This window comes from Melospiza melodia, chromosome 15 (assembly GCF_035770615.1).
Source record: "Melospiza melodia melodia isolate bMelMel2 chromosome 15, bMelMel2.pri, whole genome shotgun sequence".
Lineage (NCBI taxonomy): Eukaryota > Metazoa > Chordata > Aves > Passeriformes > Passerellidae > Melospiza > Melospiza melodia.
In genome coordinates, this window is record NC_086208.1 from 1,969,546 (window position 1) to 1,987,067 (window position 17,522).

At 47.5% G+C, this 17,522-nt stretch overlaps 1 protein-coding gene across 3 annotated transcripts in view; it reads left to right on the top strand.

Moving 5' to 3' along the window:
• The first annotated feature begins 396 nt into the window (after positions 1-396).
• Positions 397-17,522, top strand: part of ZNF592 (zinc finger protein 592) — a 40,421-nt gene continuing 23,295 nt past the window's right edge. Inside the window, exons 1-2 of one of the 3 annotated variants that reach the window (XM_063169300.1) lie at positions 397-480; positions 4,079-6,381. In XM_063169300.1, the coding sequence (XP_063025370.1) occupies positions 4,087-6,381 (2,295 nt within the window). In that variant the 5' untranslated portion in view covers positions 397-480; positions 4,079-4,086. Of the gene's footprint in view, positions 481-1,223; positions 1,500-4,078; positions 6,382-17,522 lie in introns of those variants that run through there. The other 2 variants (XM_063169299.1, XM_063169302.1) reach the window with 2 other exon arrangements.

Below are 17,522 nucleotides of genomic sequence, written 5' to 3' on the forward strand. Positions count from 1 at the left end.
CTTTATGAGAGATCAGCGTGTCCGTGGTGTAATGTGAGCGAACCGCAACAGGGCGGGTGCGGGACACACAGCGGGGAAGGAGCTGGAGACGCGGAGCGGGGGCTGCAGCGGAGCCGATCCCGGGGCAGGTTTGGTGAGGGAACCGTACAACAGCGGCGGCGCGGGGCCGCGGCGGCGTGAGGGGCGGCGGGACCGGGCCGGGGCCGCGGACGCCTCGGGCAGGAGCCTCCCGGAAGGAGAGCGGGGCAGCGGGGAAGGGAAGGGAAGGGAAGGGAAGGGAAGGGAAGGGAAGGGAAGGGAAGGGAAGGGAAGGGAAGGGAAGGGAAGGGAAGGGAAGGGGGGGCGGTTCCGCTGTGCCCGGCCCGCCCCGCTCCGCCCCCGGCCCCACCCGCCGCCGCCGCCGCCATGTTGCGGCCGTTGGTGCCCGGTGCGGGGTGAGGCCGCGCGGGCCCGGTGGGCCCGGAGGAGCTGCCTGCGTGGGTGAGTCCTGCCCGCCCGCCCGGGCCCGGCCGCGCCGGGCCCGCCCCTCCCGCTGCCCTCCGCCCTCCCGCGCTCCCTCCCTCCCGCCGGCCCCGCGGCCGGGCGGTGCTGCCGCCCCGCGGGCAGGGCGGGCGGCCCCGCCGCCGGCGCACCGAGCCCTGCGCGCCCGCACCGGCTCTTCCGGCCCGCAGGCCGCCGCCGCTCCCCGTTCCTCAGCTCCGTGCCCCGATGGGCTGCGCTGCCCGCGGCGGCCCGGCCCGGCGGCGCCGGCACAAACTAAGTTCGGCGGGCGGCCCACGTGCGGCGGGGCCGGGCCGGGCCGGGCTGTCAGCGCGGGGGGCGGCGGGGCCGGCCTTTGTCTCGGGTGGGGACGGCGTGGGCTGGGGGCGGTGTGCGGGGATGTGGGTGTGGGTGTGCGGCTCCGTGTGTGCGGCAGTGCCACGGGCCGGACGGGTCCCCAGCCCGGCGGCCCCGTTCGCACCGAGAGCCGCACCGGGCTCATGAAACTTTCGCGGGTCTCAGAGCCCCGGGTCCCGATGCCACCGAGCCGCCCTCCGGTTCAGCCCCTCCCCGCAGCCCTGACAGGGCCTCTGCCCCATCCCCTGCCCTCCCCGCGCTTCTGGCTCCTGCCATCCCTGCCTTCCCATGGGATTCCGGTGTCATGCAGTCTCTGCATCCCCTCCCGGAGACGCCAGCCGGGCTTGAGCAGCCCTTGGCAGATATTTCCCCTTGTACACTGTTTTGGTGAGGAATTACCAATGGTTAAAATGGTTAAAATGACCAATATTTAGTAATGGCAATGTACATGATAAATAATCCCCTACAGCAGGGGATTGGAGCTAGATGGTCCTCAAGGTCCCTTCCAACCTAATCCATTCTCTGATTAATTTCCTTGGTGTAACTGGGGTTTCGTGCTTCACTATTAAGTGGCAATCTCAAATCTCCTCCCTAGTTTGAAAGCTGCAGAGCATCTTCTCCCAGTCTCCAGAAGTCCCTGGGAATAGCCCTGCCAGCAAAAGGTTTGTAAGGAGTGAGTGGAGGAAGTGGCTCCTGTGGTGCCTCTCCTTGGCTTTGAAGCTTATCCATAGCACATGGCCATGGGATTTGACATCCTTCCCCAGGGCTTTTGTGGATGGCTTGGAGCCTTCCAGGTTTCCTGATTCCTGAAGAAATGTGTATATGTAGTGAGATTGATTTTGCACACTGAAATACACTCTTTACTCCATAAGTCCTTCTCCTTTGCTCACTTTATTCACCTCTTTTACTGCTTTGCAAGTCTCAACCTCCATGTTTTCATTGGATCCCAAGTGTGGGTTTGCAGTCCTTTGCACAAGAATGATGGAGTAAGGACAAAGGTCTTTATTTTAGCTTTCCTCACAGGCCAGTTTACATAATTCTCTTTAATATCCTTTTTTTGTTTGTTATCTGTGATCAGAAGTGTACAGTGCTGTGTATGTTATTTAAAAATCAATTTTGTTGATAAGATACTTATTCTCTAGAATCTGGGTCAAAACTTGCTTTATTCTGAGAAAGTGTAGCTTTGTGTATGACAAGTTTAAGATGCAGGTCTGTGGAGAAATATTTAGGTAGAGACTTGTGCCCTCATGGTTGCAAAGCCAGTAAAAGAGTGTTTTATAAGACTCAAAGATGAACACAAATCCTTCTGAAAAAGCAAGGTTTCATCCAAGAAAAGGATATTTTGAGATGCTGCAGATACATGGGATTTGTCTTGCATTTTAAACACATGCAGAGAGGTGCTCCAGAGTGGGAAGGGGAAGGTCAGGAGTGATTGGCAGGCTCATTTTTCTCTGTACAAAACTCAATCATGCCAGGTTATGGAACGAAGTGTCTTCCTTGCAGAAGGATTTGTGTGCCAGAAATGTTGGGAGCTGCGTGGTGCCTAGCTCTCTCCCAGCTGGTACAACTTTTCCCACCCAAAGGAATGGGAAGTTTCAGGTCCATGCCTCTGCCAAGTGCAGTAATCTGTGTTGTCTCCAAAGTCCTTATCAAGTGCTGGGGATGTGGAGTGTGTGGATAATTTGGGCTTCCAGGGATTTCATGCCCAGCTGTGATTCCTTGAGGGAGGTGGTTGCAAATTATTGCATAGCCCTCTGTGGACCTTCATATTTGTGGTTTAATTTAAGAAGGAGTTTCAGTTCAGCCACAGCTAGGCACTTCTAAGCCAAGTAAATCTCTGCAGAGTGTTTTGCAGCAGATTAACCAAAGCAGCACCTCTGGGACCTGTGTAAAGCTCAAAGACCACTGTGTCCCTGTGCTCCACTCCAAGTGATTTCTCCTGGCCCAGGAGCTGTTCCCCATTCCAGCAGCCTGGCCAGAAGGGTTGAGCTTTGTTTGGTTTGGATGTGGTGCTTGACAGACTTCTGAACTGATTTGTCCATAATGACAGCAGCCTTAAACCTGGCCCTTTTGGGGAGCATCAGATGGTTTCTCTCTGTCCCTCTGCCTTGTGCTATGCTCCTGCTCTCTGCTCCCAGTTCTGCCCTGGAATGCTGCCACCCTCTCGGCCTCCCTGGCTTGCTGCTGGCTTTGGCAGCATTGTTGCAGCCCAAGTGGAGTGTGGCAGGACTCACCTTGCCTGTGGATGCTCCTTGCCAAGCAGGAACTGGTGCCCTGCTAGTTCTGTTGACACGTTTTGTTTTTTTTCCCCCTCCCTTAGGTACAGCATGCACCGGTTCACATAAGTTTGGGGTTTAAATGAAATATATTAAATAATGACTCATTAAATGTTTGTGAAGTCTCTGTATTGTAGCAACTGGAAAATATTTTGGTTATCAGTGTAAATGCAGTATCCCTGACAGTAGAGAACACAAATGTTCTAGTAATTCTGTGCTGTCAGTTTTCATGCATCTCACCAGAGCTTGTAGGTTGCTTGTTGAGTCCCCACTTCCTTTCTGAAGAGCTTAGAAAGAAGGTGCTGGCTGGGAACACAATTTCATCTTTCAACTTGGATATTTAGTTCTTTATTCTATCTTTGGGCGGTTTTTGCTTCACATCATACTTAAGGATTGCCCGTGTTTCAGATAATCCTTCTTGGAACTGTTGTATTGAAATATTTACTGAAGACTTCTATTATTTAAATTGCTCAGGGTAGGGAGTCATCTCAATTTCAGGTCTGTGTCTCTTGGGCCACCTGTTTGCCCCTGCCTTTCTTCCTTGAGAAAAGACTGAATTCTTCAAATGTGGCAATCTGTGGAGAGATCAGCAGTCATTGCTGCCTATTAGCTATACAAAAACCCCTCTGCTAATGTACTTCAGAACCTTCTGTCGAGGCTGATGATGATGGCTGGCTTTGGGTTAATGCAGAGATGTCCCCTGCATGAGCTGGGTGTGGTTTCCAAGGTGATGCTTGTTGCCAGCTCTGTTCTGGGGGATCCTGGGGTGAGGGGATGCTTGCTGTCTCTCACTGTGCTGCTTGGAGCACCTCTGAGGAGCAGCCCTGCCCACACCCCAGGCTTTGTGCAGCTGGGATTTTTGTCACAGAAAAAAAATCCTGATTTTTTGATGCACATGAGTCTTACAAAGTTTGTCCATGGGGGAAATATATTGACAAAGTATTTTTTGTGCTTTTTGATTGTAGCTTTCATCATGGGGGACATGAAAACCCCTGACTTTGATGACCTCTTGGCTGCTTTTGACATCCCTGATCCAACTAGTCTCGATGCTAAGGAGACCATTCCATCAGCTGGGGAGGAGAATGAGAATCACCTGAAGTCCTCAGGAATGTGCATGGATGAGAATGTGTCCTTGTCCCACTCTCTGCCTCCCTCCGATGCACCCGTTGTCAGTGTGATAGTGAAGAACACGAGTCGCCAGGAGTCTTTTGAGGCAGAAAAGGAGGGGAATCACCTTGGAACTGGTCTGTTACACAATGGCTTTCGTGGCTCTGATCTGCCAGCTGAGGCTCATGCTTTAGTCCATAATTATGGCAAGTTTGAGTCAACTTTTATTAATGGTGACAGCTCGAGAGGTTACTCTGATAAACTGGACGAGTCCAAGTCAGAGCCTTTGCCAACATTTAGTCAGTTTAGCCCCATTTCCAGCCCTGAACCAGAGGACACATTCAAAGAGAACAGTATTGGGGATAAACCCAAACATGCCCAAACTCCTTATTTTCCACCACCTTCAATATATGTCCCAACAGGGGCTTCAGTCCTGGATCATCTTAGGAAGGTGCCAGAGCCTGAATTAAGCATGTTTGATCAGTACTGTAAAAAGGAACAGAAGACAGAAATCCACTGCCAGCCAGAGAATAGGCTGGAAATGAGCAGGAGAGAGCAAGACAGAGCAGTGGAGAGGTTTGCAGAGTCAGGCAAGGACTTGTTAGATACCAACAGCTTTCTTGGGGAAGGCTTGGTGTTTGGAGACCTCCCTCACAACAATTTAGGAGATGGCAAGGGGTCTGTGCCCGAGCTAAACATGTCTTCATCCATACCACCTCGGCAGAGGCTAAAGCCAACTCATTCCAAGCTGTCCTCCTGTGTGGCAGCATTAGTAGCTCTTCAGGCCAAAAAGGTTGTGTGCATCCCAAAAAACGATCAGCCAAATTTTACCAAGGAACCTGGTCCTTTTAAAGACGGGACGAAGGGAAGCCCAAAAATGCCCAAGTCGCCAAAGAGTCCCCGCAGCCCCCTGGAGGTGGTGAGGAAGGCTGGCAAGCAGCCCGAGAGTCCTCGCAGCGTGTGCAGCGACAGCAGTGGGAAAGGCTCCCCTTCCATGGCAGCTGGCTCCCCGCCAGCCATTCCCAAAGTCAGAATAAAGACTATCAAGACATCTTCCGGTGAAATTAAAAGGACTGTAACTAGAATTTTGCCAGAAAATGATGAGTTGGGCAAGTCTTCAGAAGAGTCGCCTGCAGAAACCTCTTCTGCCGAAGAGTTTATCAAATCTTTCCCCTCCCCTGATACTAGTGCAGTTACAGAAGGTGAGGCTGGCAGGAATTCAACCAAAAACGGGGCTGCTGTGGCTATCCAGCTGTCAAACGTAGTGAGTCCTTACTCAGACAGTGTGAAAATGGATATTGCGAACAGCACTTGCACCGTGTCCTTATCTCCCCTGCCAAACTGCGGCGGCGGTGCCATCAAGGTGGGGGTCAAGAGGCAGCAGCCATCCACCACGGGCACCTCCAGCCTCCTTCCCAAAGCTGTGCACTTGGCTAATCTCAACTTGGTCCCCCACAGCGTTGCTGCCTCCGTTACGGCCAAGACATCGGCGCAGAGGCGGAGCCAGCCTCAGGTGACGCAGATGTCGGTGCCGCTGGTGCACCAGGTCAAGAAAGCTGCTCCCGTTGTCATGGAGGCATTCCACAAAGTGCTGCACAGTGCCAATCCAGTGCCCATATATACTCCAAACCTCAGTCCCCCAGCTGATACTAGTATTAATTTACCTGCCTCTGGGTATTGTTGCCTGGAATGTGGGGACTCGTTTGCCTTAGAGAAAAGCCTGACTCAACACTATAGTAGGCGAAGCGTTCACATTGAAGTCATGTGCACTCAGTGTTCAACTATGCTCCTTTTTTTTAATAAGTGTAGCTTGCTTAAACATGCACGAGATCACAAGAGCAAAGGATTTATCATGCAGTGTTCTCAGCTGCTCATGAAGCCAATTTCCATAGACCAAATGTTTTCACCTTCTCCTACAAGCTCTTCAGCCTCTCCAGCTTCTCAGACTTTTCTCTCCTCCTCTCCTCCACCCAAGTCCAGTGCTGCTTCAGGAGGTGGGGTAGGGATTTCTGCAAGCACTCAGCCAGCCTTGCCTCTCTACACAGACCCACAGAGGCTAATCCGTCATGGATCTAAGTGTTTGGAGTGTAACAAGCAGGAGCAGGATTACGCTTCTTTAGCAGCTCATTACCAGAGAACCTCAGAAGATAATGAGAGACTGGTAAGTCATCATTTTAATGTTATTAGTTAAATCTCTCCTAGTTTAAAGAGATTGTCCTCAAGGGGAAAAGTAGGCATGGTGGTGGCAGATGAGTTGCTTTGCCTAAAAAATGCTTATGGGGAGAATTTGGAATGCACATGAGCCCAGACGCGTGCGTGTGAGGAGATGTTTAGCATTGTTTGCTTGCCTTCTTTCTGCCCCCTGCCAGTAAAAAGAGCATAGTAAGGAGACTGTGGAGATCCTTGAGTGTCAGAGAAAGGTGATGGAGATGAAAGATCCTTGGATGAGGCGTGCAGAGAAGCTGTAGGGGAGGCTCAGCAGAGCGTTACCTGGAACAGGTTTTTGTGCTGTAAGCGTGGCTGGAGGAGATCTGGCAAGCTCAGTGTTGCCTTTCCTGCAGCTGGTGCCAGAACCTTCCGTGTGAGGCATTGCACATGGGCTGATATTGTTGCTGTTGGTGTGGTCAGCTGTGTGTGGGACAGGCCTGCTGTGGTATGTGGGGGAAAGGCTGGTTCTGGCTGCTTTTGTCCTGTGGGTGCATGGCAGGGTTCAAGAGCCTTGTTAGTGGCTTCCTGCCTTCCTCCTGTGCTGCCCTGCTCAGCTTTCCACCACCTTTAGGGACCTGGTTGGAATCCCCTTAAATTAAACTCCAGTTTAGGCTCCCCTGATGAAGAGAAAATAATTGTTGTTGTGGACCATACACTTAGTTTATGGCTTTTATTTTGGAAGACGTGGTCAGTCTTGTTTTAGTGTTAACCAGCTGCAGTTGAAGAGGAGGAGTACTCCCTTCTCCTTATCTCTTTGGAAGAGGTGAAAGCTTTCCAGCAGAGCTGGCTCCCCCTCCAAGGGCTGCAAAAACCAGGGCTCCATGCCAGCATTTGGGAGGATGACCACGTCTCTGCCATGGCTGTGAGAGCACCTGCACTCTCCAGAGCCTCCCTGTGCTGTTTGAACGGCTTGCAGGAGTATTGAGGTTACTGTGGTCTCATTTAGATAGTTTGTTATCTTAAATTCATCGGCCACCAAAAAAAAAAAAAATAGATTATGGCTGAATGGTTTTGATGTTGTAAAAAATGGTGAGGCCAAAAGGGATCAGTGTGGCCACGTAATCAGGTTTCTTGCCTGAGGCAGGTCAGTGAGCACTGCACTCTGTCAACACACCAACTTATTTTTCAACTCTAATGCTTTTTTGGGAAATGTCAGCAGTCTGGCATTAAAACTTCCAGGAGAAGGGATGCACTGAGTGCTCTAAAGTGATCTAAAATGTTAATCAGTGGCATTAAAAATGTACTTCCTTATTTCTATTGTGGGATTATCAATTCAGGAGTTCCTTAAAGAGGAAAAGAATGTGTGATATTAAGTATTTTTAGCTTGGAATCAAATAATTTATTCTGTAACTTAACCAAGAATAGAGTTTACGCCTCTCATGTCAAGTAGTTCTGCTAGATGTGGGATTATTTTTGGGGTATTTTTCTGAAGAGAAGCACTGGAAAAAGAGGCTACTTTGGAGCTCCTGAAACCATTTCCTCCCTGTAAGATCTTCCCATGGTTACAATGCACAGGATGCATGCACTGCTCTGGGAGTCCTTTCCCACTGTGTATTTGCTGTCCTGCAGGCTGCCCAGTGCTGCTCCGTGCTGTTCCCAGAACATCTGTTTCAATAAAGTTGTTACAGTCCTAAAGGAAATAAGCATTTGTGCCCCATGCCTGTAATGGTGTGTGTGGGTTTGGCAGTAGCTGATGGAAACCATCCCTCTGCCTTTTTAGAGCCCAGGTGTTTGGTGTCGCTGGGCTGAGAGGTAAAAGGATGGCTGGAATTCAGTGGTCTCACAGGGATTCTCTGAGCTGCCCAAGGGAAAAGCTGGGGATGACCTTCACATCATGTGTAGCTCCCAGCAGCACCAAGGTCTGAGAAGCTGAAGGTTTTGCATATAGAGTATTAATGAATGTAATACTATTAATCATGGTGTGAGAAGGTTGTAGGTGAAGCTGTTGGAATTTGTGCCATAAACTCCTGGAAGAGGAGAACGTGGCCACCCCTTTCTGAGAGATACCCTGACTCTGCATTAACTTAATTCTTTCTGTTTTGGTGAGAAAAAGGAGAAGTGTTGGTATAAGCAGGAGAGGATCAAGTGACAGATTTTGCAACACTTTCTTACGTGGTAGAAGTGGTTAAAAACTCTGCAGAGTTGGGCCAGGACACTTGTTTTTTGTTAGAAATTAGGTGTAGAGAAATTCTTCCCTGTGATGGGGGGAGGCTCTGGTGTGGGTTGCCCAGAGAAGCTGTGGCTGCCCCATGCCCATAAATGTTCAAGGTGAGGTTGGATGGGACTTGGAGCAGCCTGGGATAGTGGGAGGTGTCCCTGCCCATGACAAGGGGTGCCATGAGATGATCTTCAAGGTCCCTTCCCACCCAAACCAAACCAGTCTGAGTTTCTCTGATTCTCTGAAATTGGGTTACTGAGGAAGGCATTGATGTAACACCTGTAATAAAGAGATTTTAGTGCCCTAGTAGTGGTTCAAAACCACCATGTCCACAGGGCAGAAGATGCTGATTTACATATTGGTACATCTAATTAAAACCACAGTCCACAGCAGCTGTTGTGCTTGATCCACAGCAAGCTGCAGTGGTGGGACAATCTGTCAAGATGCAGAAATAGCATTAATTGTTGTGGGCAAACCTGGTAATGAACCACATCCCTAGATCTCAAGGGACTAATTATCTGGAGTTTTAGCATAATTTTGTGCATTTTGAATAAAAACTGTGTATTTCTTCCTCCATACCTGATGTCTGTCTCACTGTGTTGGAATGTTGGTTTAGAAGTGGTGGTATGGGGTGTGGTTGTCATAGTTTCTTAAAGACAGCAAAAAACTGCACTCTGATAAAAAATACAAAAAAAATTTCCAAATTAATTTCTTATTCAATTTCAGAACTCAGGCACAAACTCTTTACCATGCCTCACTGAGAAACTAGGAAGTACTGACGCTTTCCACATAAAGACTTGGATTGATTTATGCCTTCTAAGGAGCTTCCAGAAGCAGCAGGGCAGGTCCCCTTTGTATTATGGCCAAAAGCTTTTAATCTGTGACTGTTCAGATGCTTGCTACTGGATTGTCCCTAAAAAATGAGGGTGCTTGGAAAGGGTAGATGAATGTGTAATGGAAAGAGCAAGTTCAGCTGAAGGGAAAAGGTAAAAGCAATTTATCCACAGCACCTGGGTTTGTACTAGAAGGTGGAGAGCTGTGCAAAATAAGCCAGGTGATTTTTGATCCATGTTCCTGGAAGCTTTTCTGTAAAATGACACCAAATCTGGACGCACATCTGCTGTGACTGTACCTTGTGGGACCAAACGGGCTTTGAAGTGCTCAGTTCTGGTGCCTTTAACTCAAAAACGTTTTGGACGTGACAAGGGTGTGGCACCTTGCTCAGAAGGAAGGGCTGATCCAGTGGGGTTGATGAAGAAAAGAAACAGCAGGAGAGGCTTATTTTTCAGTGTGGTGTTTTCAGTTCCCTAGAAGCTGAAGGACAAGCACCCTGTGATAAGAGGCAGGAATGATTGGATTGGAGAGGGGGAAGAGCCTGAGCTGTCTCTGCTCCGTGAGAAAACTTACCCTGTGCTGATACTGAAGGCTTTTCACTTCAATTGGAATTTCTTACCATGACTTTGTGAATTACTCTGACATTTTCAGGTTTCTCAGAGCTGCTTGAAAGGGGATTGTTGGTTTTTCTCTTTTTTCCAGATGATGGCTTGGGAAATACCTGGTGTTACATGGCTGTGGGTAAATCCTGCATAAATAGGATGGATAAATTACTTTCCTAGGTGTGGCCAAAATGTGAGTGACATGGCTGGGTCACATTTCTATTGCAGGAAGGAAGAAAGATAGTGATGTGGTCTGGAAGGAGGGAAAAGAGGATATTTGGAGCAAGTGGGAGGAGGAGAGGGGGATGATGATGTGGTTGAGAAGGTGCTGTGGTTTTCTAAAGGAAAGACCTTTAAAAAAATGATGGAGAGCTTGACCTTAATGTTGTATTTTTAAACATGTACATGATTGCAGTTGCTCAGAGCACAGCAGGGTTTATTTTGGTACAGAATATGTGTAGGATGAAGGCAGTTCCTCCCAGCTGAGTACTGTGGTGGGATGGGGTGGGATCTCCATGGCTTGCAGGGAGGATACAGGCTTGAATAATCCACTTCAGAAACATAAAGAACTGGGTTTATTAGACGTATGTTTTGAATGGATCATCTTGATGCCTTTTTTAGCAACCTAGTGAGGCCAATTCTGCAATTTTTTCAAGCTTGTGAATCAAGCTGCTCAGTGGGACCTGTGTGCTGCTTTTCCATTGCTGAACTGCAAGAAGGAGGCAGTATGGGAATTAGAATAACTGGCAGGTTGGATTTGTTCAAAGCAGAAGCTGAGCTCTGTGTAGGCATTATCCTTGACAGATGTTGAAGAGGTGGTACCAGATGTTCCATGTAACTTCAGGTCTGTTTGGTTTGATACACTGGTGTCTTCTAGAGCAAGAGTTTTGGGCGTTGGAAGGGGAAGGATATATAAGTAGGTGTAGTTTATGCCAAATTATATTTGTTTTTGGAATAGAGAAATGAGTTTATCCTCAACTCCTTGCTGTTCAATGAGATGGTTGCATGAAGAATGAATATAAAGGAGAAGTTGGATTGTGAGGTTGGAGCAGAATCAGGTAAACTCCCAGAAATAATTGCACCTGGGATCAGGATTTTATGAGATCTCCTGAGGGATGGTTTTAGATATCTGTGGAGTTAATATTTGTGTTAAGGAGACCTTGTAGGGTGACTGTGTTAAAAAATTTGCTGAACCAAACTAACAAAGAAAGAAGTCATGGAAAATGGGGAGTATTTTACAGGAGGTTCTAGATGATCTTTGAGACTGAGTAGGAATGGTATGAAAAGCACCCAAAGGCAGGATTTTTGATCTTGAGAACTCTCTGAATGACTGAGGTGACACAACTGTGCAGGAGATTTCTGTCAATCTGTGGTAATGCTCCCTCGTGCTAGAAATAACCGAGTTGGACAGGAGTGTATTGATTTGTTTATCAGGATAGCTTGGAGTAACTGAGGGAAGAATGACCAGAAATGGAAACATGATCTCTTGAGGGGAAATTAAAAGCACTTTATGAGTTTAGCTTGGCAAAGGCCTGGTAAATGAGGGTGGGTGGGTGTCCTTCAGCACCGAAGCAGACAAAGGATTAAGGGGGGGATAGTGGCACTTTTTTCCCCCCACCAGAAAGTAAATCTGCCCTCAAGAAATGCTTCCTGTACTCAGAGGAATTGCTCTGGGCAGTTCATCAGCATCAGACAGTTTTCAGGGCTCAAATTACAGGAGAGGAACAAAGCCCATACAGCTCCTGGTGCCTGAATTTGGGATGTGCTTTTCATTACAGGGTGTTCTCTATCCACTCTCACCCTGTATCTGGTGTGATCTTTGTAGAATTGAGCTTTTTAATTTAGGGGCAGTAATGATGCAAAAGAGACTGAAATAGATTTATGGAAAAAATCAGAGGTCAGTCTGTGATCAGCACAGGAATGAATTCTGGAAGAGTTTGCAGCAGAAGGAATGGAACAAAGGACACAAACTGGTTTTGAGACAGAGCTTATTTGTTTTCTTGGCAAGGAGAGATCACAATAACATGTGCAAGAATTAAAAGTACTTCCTGACCCTCTTGGGCATAATTGTCTATCTACTGGTAACCAGAGATATTTAATCCTTTTTCCTTTCTTATTTGACTTGACCACCCAAAATCCACCAAGGTAGCTACCAACTCTAATAAAGTACAGAACATAAACTCAGGACCTCTGAATTTTCTTGAACCTTTTGTTCTCCTTACTTTTTTCTTCTTCTTTTATCTTTTTTTTGTCCAATAAGAATTTTTCAATGAGTTGTGATGTCTCCTGTTTATGTACCACCTACACAAGTAATTTAAAAGCAATTTTATTGCTGCCTTTTCTTTTTCTTCTTCCTTCCCTGTCTTAAATCAATGCTTTATAATTTATTGGATAAAACTTGCCAGGAGCTAGTAGAACCACATGCTGCCCTGATAATTTCCCAGCAGCAAAAAAAAGAAAGGCAGCAGCTGTATTTTTCCTATTTTTCTCCTCCTTCCCCCCTTCAAGTTCATGTTTTAATTTAGAAAAACAAGAGGTTTGAAAATCAGCAAAAAATTCCCTTGGCCCCATAAAGCACTGTTTTCTCCCTGTCCCAAACCAAGAGTGATTAATGCAGTCCTTTGGTACTAGTGAGGATAGATTTTATTTTTTATGGAAATTTTCCCTGTGGATTTTGTAGAAGCAAAGGGATGGAAGATGTTCTGATGAAAGCATGTTGGGGAAATGGAGCTGCTGGGAGAGAAGACAAAGTGGCAGGATTAGCAGAACCTGCATCAAGGCCAAACCAGGGCAGAGGATGAGGAGGAGAGGCTGGTGAGGAAGAAAAGCCAGGGTGTGGCTCCATGTTCTGCTTAAATCAGTTTGTGATCTGTTGCCATGAGAGACCAATGCCACCCTCTCCTCCTTCCCCACCCATGCCTGGTGCTGGTGGTCCTGCAGGCCCAGAGGACTGGGAGCAGCTGGAGGGAGGAGGATGAGGAGCAGGGGCAGGAACTGGAGGCCAGGACATGGCTGAGAGTGAGGAGGAGGAGGGGAAAGCTGGAGACAGGGGGGTTGTCCTGGGTGGGGTGGAAATGGGGTGGAAGCTGGTGTCTGCACTAAAAGGAACAGTCTTGCTCCTGCATTCTTCTTCCAGCTGGGCACCTCAGGACTGAGGTGCAGAGTGACCGAGACCACCCTTGGGGGGCTCGGGAGTTCTGGAATGTTGCCAGAAGTGTCTGGGGGCTGGACTTTGATCCTGCACAGGAGATGGCACCTGTATGAGGATGGGAGGATTTCACTGGGTGAATGGTGAAGGGATAGGTTAATTAGAGTGTGAAACACAGGGTTTGGGATTTCTGTACAGGGGTGTCTAAAGAAGTAAGATGGAGGAATTGGGGCGTGTCCTGTCCTTCTTCTTCTTCTTCTTGGCCTCCATCTTCTGTGGTGATGTTGGCACTTTGGGATTGGTTATTACTAAAAGTGCACTGGTTAATAAGGGTAAAAGGTATTGGGGAAAAATGATAAATATTGTATATGTAACTTCGGGTATAAAGATAGGTGACCGCCCTGGGGGTTCTCAGTGTGCCCATGGCTGGCTGCTGTGCAGACCTCTGTCGGGCCGAGAGAAAATCTTTTAGATAAACAATTAATAAACACCGAGACTGAGGAAAGATCTGAAGTCTCTTCTCGTCCTTTGAAGCGCGGGCTGTCCAAGGCCACCCCGGGCCTTCCCAGGCCACCCAAACAGCCGAGACAGCGACAGGCACCCATGCTGCTGCCCCAGGCAAGCTGGAGCTGTGACTGGAGAGCTCTGTGGGTGACAGGGCCCAGGCAGTGGTGATGGTCTGCTCTGTCCTGCTGGGAGGAGAGGGTGCCCTCTGAAGTGTCTAATGCTGCAAACACCACAGACAATAAACACAACCTCCAACCAGAGAAACTGTGGCTGCTGCATGCCTGGAAGTGTTCAAGGCCAGATTGGCCAGGGCTTAGAGCCACCTGCTCCAGTGGGAAGTGTCCCTGCAGGGTACAGGCCTTTAACATCACCACTGTTAGGAAAGAGAGGGAATGTTCCTATGAACACATGGGGTCACACTGGGGGCTTGAAAGTGTGGATGTGAAAAGTCATTTAATCCACTATGGGATCATTTTAGCCAGTGGGAGTTCAGATTTCTGGTTGGAACTAAGTGCCCACCCAGCCTTCCTCCTCACACTCTGCCCTGCTCCATCATGGAGTCCTTCTGTGATGGTGTTCACAGGGGTCTGAGGGTGAGGGAAGAGATGAGGATGTGACTCCATGTTTCAGAAGGCTTGAGTTATTATTTTATGATATATATTACATTAAAACTATACTAAAAGAATAGAAGAAAGGATTTCATCAGAAGGCTGGCTAAGAACAGAAAAAGAACGAATGAATAACAAAGGTTTGTGGCTGTGACAGAGAGTCCGAGCCAGCTGGCTGTGATTGGCCATTAATTAGAAACAGCCACGTGAGACCAATCCCAGATGCACCTGTTGCATTCCACAGCAGCAGATAATCATTGATTACATTTTGTTCCTGAGGCCTGTCAGCTTCTCAGGTGGAAAAATGCTAAGTTAAGGATTTTTCATGAAAGATGTCTATGACATCCTTCCCATGTCACGAACACCTTTGTCATGAGTCCTTTCCACAGTGCAGTTCTTGAGGATCTGCTCTGGGATCAATCCTTTCCATGGGGTGCAGTCCTGCAGGAACAGGCTGGAAGAGCATGGGCCTCCCATGGGGTCAGAGATCCTGCCAGAAATCCTGCTCCAGCAGGAGCTGCAGTGTCCTACGGAGCACATCCACTGTGGTCCTCCATGGATCAGAGGGGGACAGCCAGTGTCACCATGGATTCATGACGGTGTGCTCTGGCATCTGGGCTCTTATTCTCACATCTTCTCTCTCCTCTTTCCCAGCTGCTGCCCAGCATCTTTTACCTTCTGCTGATCTGTTATCCCAGAGGTGCTGCTCAAGGGCTTGGGCTTGGCCGGTTCCATGTGCATCACAGAGCTCTGTCTGACATGGGGACAGCTTCTGGTGTCTTCTCAGAGGTCACCTGTCACAGGCATCTTTTATGAAAAATCCTTTCCTTAGGATTTTTCCTCCTGAGAAGCTGGGAGGCCTCAGGAACAAAATGTTAACATTGATTATCTGCTGCTGTGGAATGCAACAGGTGCATCTGGGGTTGGTCTCATGTGGTTGTTTGTAATTAATGGCCAATCACAGCCAGCTGGCTCGGACTCTCTGTCCCAGACACAAACCTTTGTTATCATTCCTTCTTTTTCTATTCTTAGCCGGCCTTCTGATGAAATCCTTTCTTCCATTCTTTTAGTATAGTTTTAATATAATATATATCATAAAATAATAAATTTGCCTTCTGAAACCTGGAGTCAGATCCTCGTCTCTTCCCTCATCCTCAGACCCCAGTGCACACGGTCACAGTCACCCCTGCAGCCCCTCCCAACCAAAACCTTGCCACATAAACCTGCTACAGTCAAAAGAAAATATGTCAAAACTGAAATTCTTGAAATTACAGCTGAGATCATAAAGAGAAAAGAGCTGCAGATTTGCAAATTCAGAAGGAAGCTGATTTGATGCAATATTGTCTAAGATCTGTGATGGATTTTTCCATTGCAATTCCACTTTGTTACTCTAAGCTGTCGAGTTTCTAGATTTACATCAATGCTTTAACCAGGGATTTTTCCATGTATAAAAAATGCATTTTGTGTTTATTTAATAGCCTTAGTTTCCAGAGATAAGTTTTTATTGGAGTGCCTTGCTGCAGGTGTGTTGGGACGATTGAGATGTGTGTGTAGGAGTTGGTCTTGGTGCAGGTCTGAGGAGGACACTGGATTTGGGAGTGTTGAAGAGTTAGTGAGGTTCAAGGATACAAATACAAAAGGTCAATGGGAGGAGGAGGAGGAGGGATGCAACAATGAGGCTGAGGATGAATTGATGTGAGGTGGGAGGGAGCTGAAGGTCAGGCAGGCTCCCTCAGTGGCTGACAAAATAGGCAGCTATAATCTGAGGAAATAACAATTGCTGTCATGCTTGGATATGGTTAATTAGAAAAAAATTAGAATAAAATCTCTACGTTAGGGTTCTAGGTTTTTCTTCTTCAAATGAATAATCTTGAGTTTCTGTTCTTTTCATCCCTGAATTGAGCATGTTAATGCAATGATGTGTGTTCATTTAGAGAGAACCTTGGCAGGAGTTTAGTTCAGTTATCACAGCAGCAGCAGATCCAGTTCTCTGCCTGCTGCTTCTCCCCAGACTGGTAAAATGTTGTGTGGCAGTGCTGTCACCTGGATGGTTGAAATAAGTCCAAAATAGCCCTGCAGGCATCTGGAGCCAGTGACCCCAGAGGGCTGTGGGCAGGGGAGCAGAGGGGGCAGAGGTGCCAGCTGTGCCCCAGAGGCAGCACATGGCAGCCCTGCAGTGCCACCCTGCTGAGGGACACGGGGCTGGCACTGATCCCAGCCAGGCAGGCAGGGAGAGCTACTGAGAACTTAAAGGTTGACTTCAACTAGTAATTGGTCACTGTTTTTTTTTTTATTTTTAATAGCAAGAGGATCCTGCTAATCTCTGTGATCCCTTGGCTGCCCCAGCAGTTCTGCCCAAAGCAGAAAAATTACAGCTTGCAAAAGGCTGGATTTGGGAAGAACTGGGGTTTTAGGGCACCACTGGTAGGGGATTTTTGGTTTGAATATATTAGGGGTAAGCATTTTTTGAAACATTAACAGTCTGCAAATACAGTTTCTGTTCCCCTATGACTGTTTAACTTTGAGTCTTTAGTATTTTTTTTTTTTAAGAGATAATTTGGCTTGTGAATATTTTTCCAAGCCCTGGTTCCATGCCATAGGGTTGCTGCCCAGGTGTTTTTAGCTGATGCTCCATGATGATCATGTCAAGGTGGATCCTTGTAGTCTGGGGGCAGCTCTTAAGTGGATGTGAGCTCCATGACCATCACTTAACTCTGGAACTGCAGAGACTAAAACTGCTGGAATGTTTCTTTGCTCATGCCAATTCCCTTTCCACAGGCACTGTCTGGGGCAAAACTCTTGTGTTACTATAAATGCCCTAATTTGCAAACACCTCTGTGGCCACAGAGTTGGGTTTAACAGACAAACTTTTTTGAGTGGTGGATATTTTTTTCAATCTGCACTGTATCTCAGTGAATATTTAATTTTTTTCCCCTTTTGAAGAAGCTAATAAGTAAAAATGGGAATCAGCTCAAGTATTCCAAAATGGCTGAGCTTCTGAGCATTTGTCTGTGTGTGAATGTGACTTGTGGAAGAAAAGCCCGAATGAAATGTGGCAGGCAAACCAGAATTAAAGAAAATTTGTAATAAATAACTCTTGATTAAAGCATAGGCTATGGGAGTATGAAAAACACAGACATTACACAACTGAATCCTGTCTTGGTAACATGTTTTAGAAATAACTGACTAATGAATGTCTCAAATTGCTGCCAGACTTCTTTGAAAAGTCATGGAAAA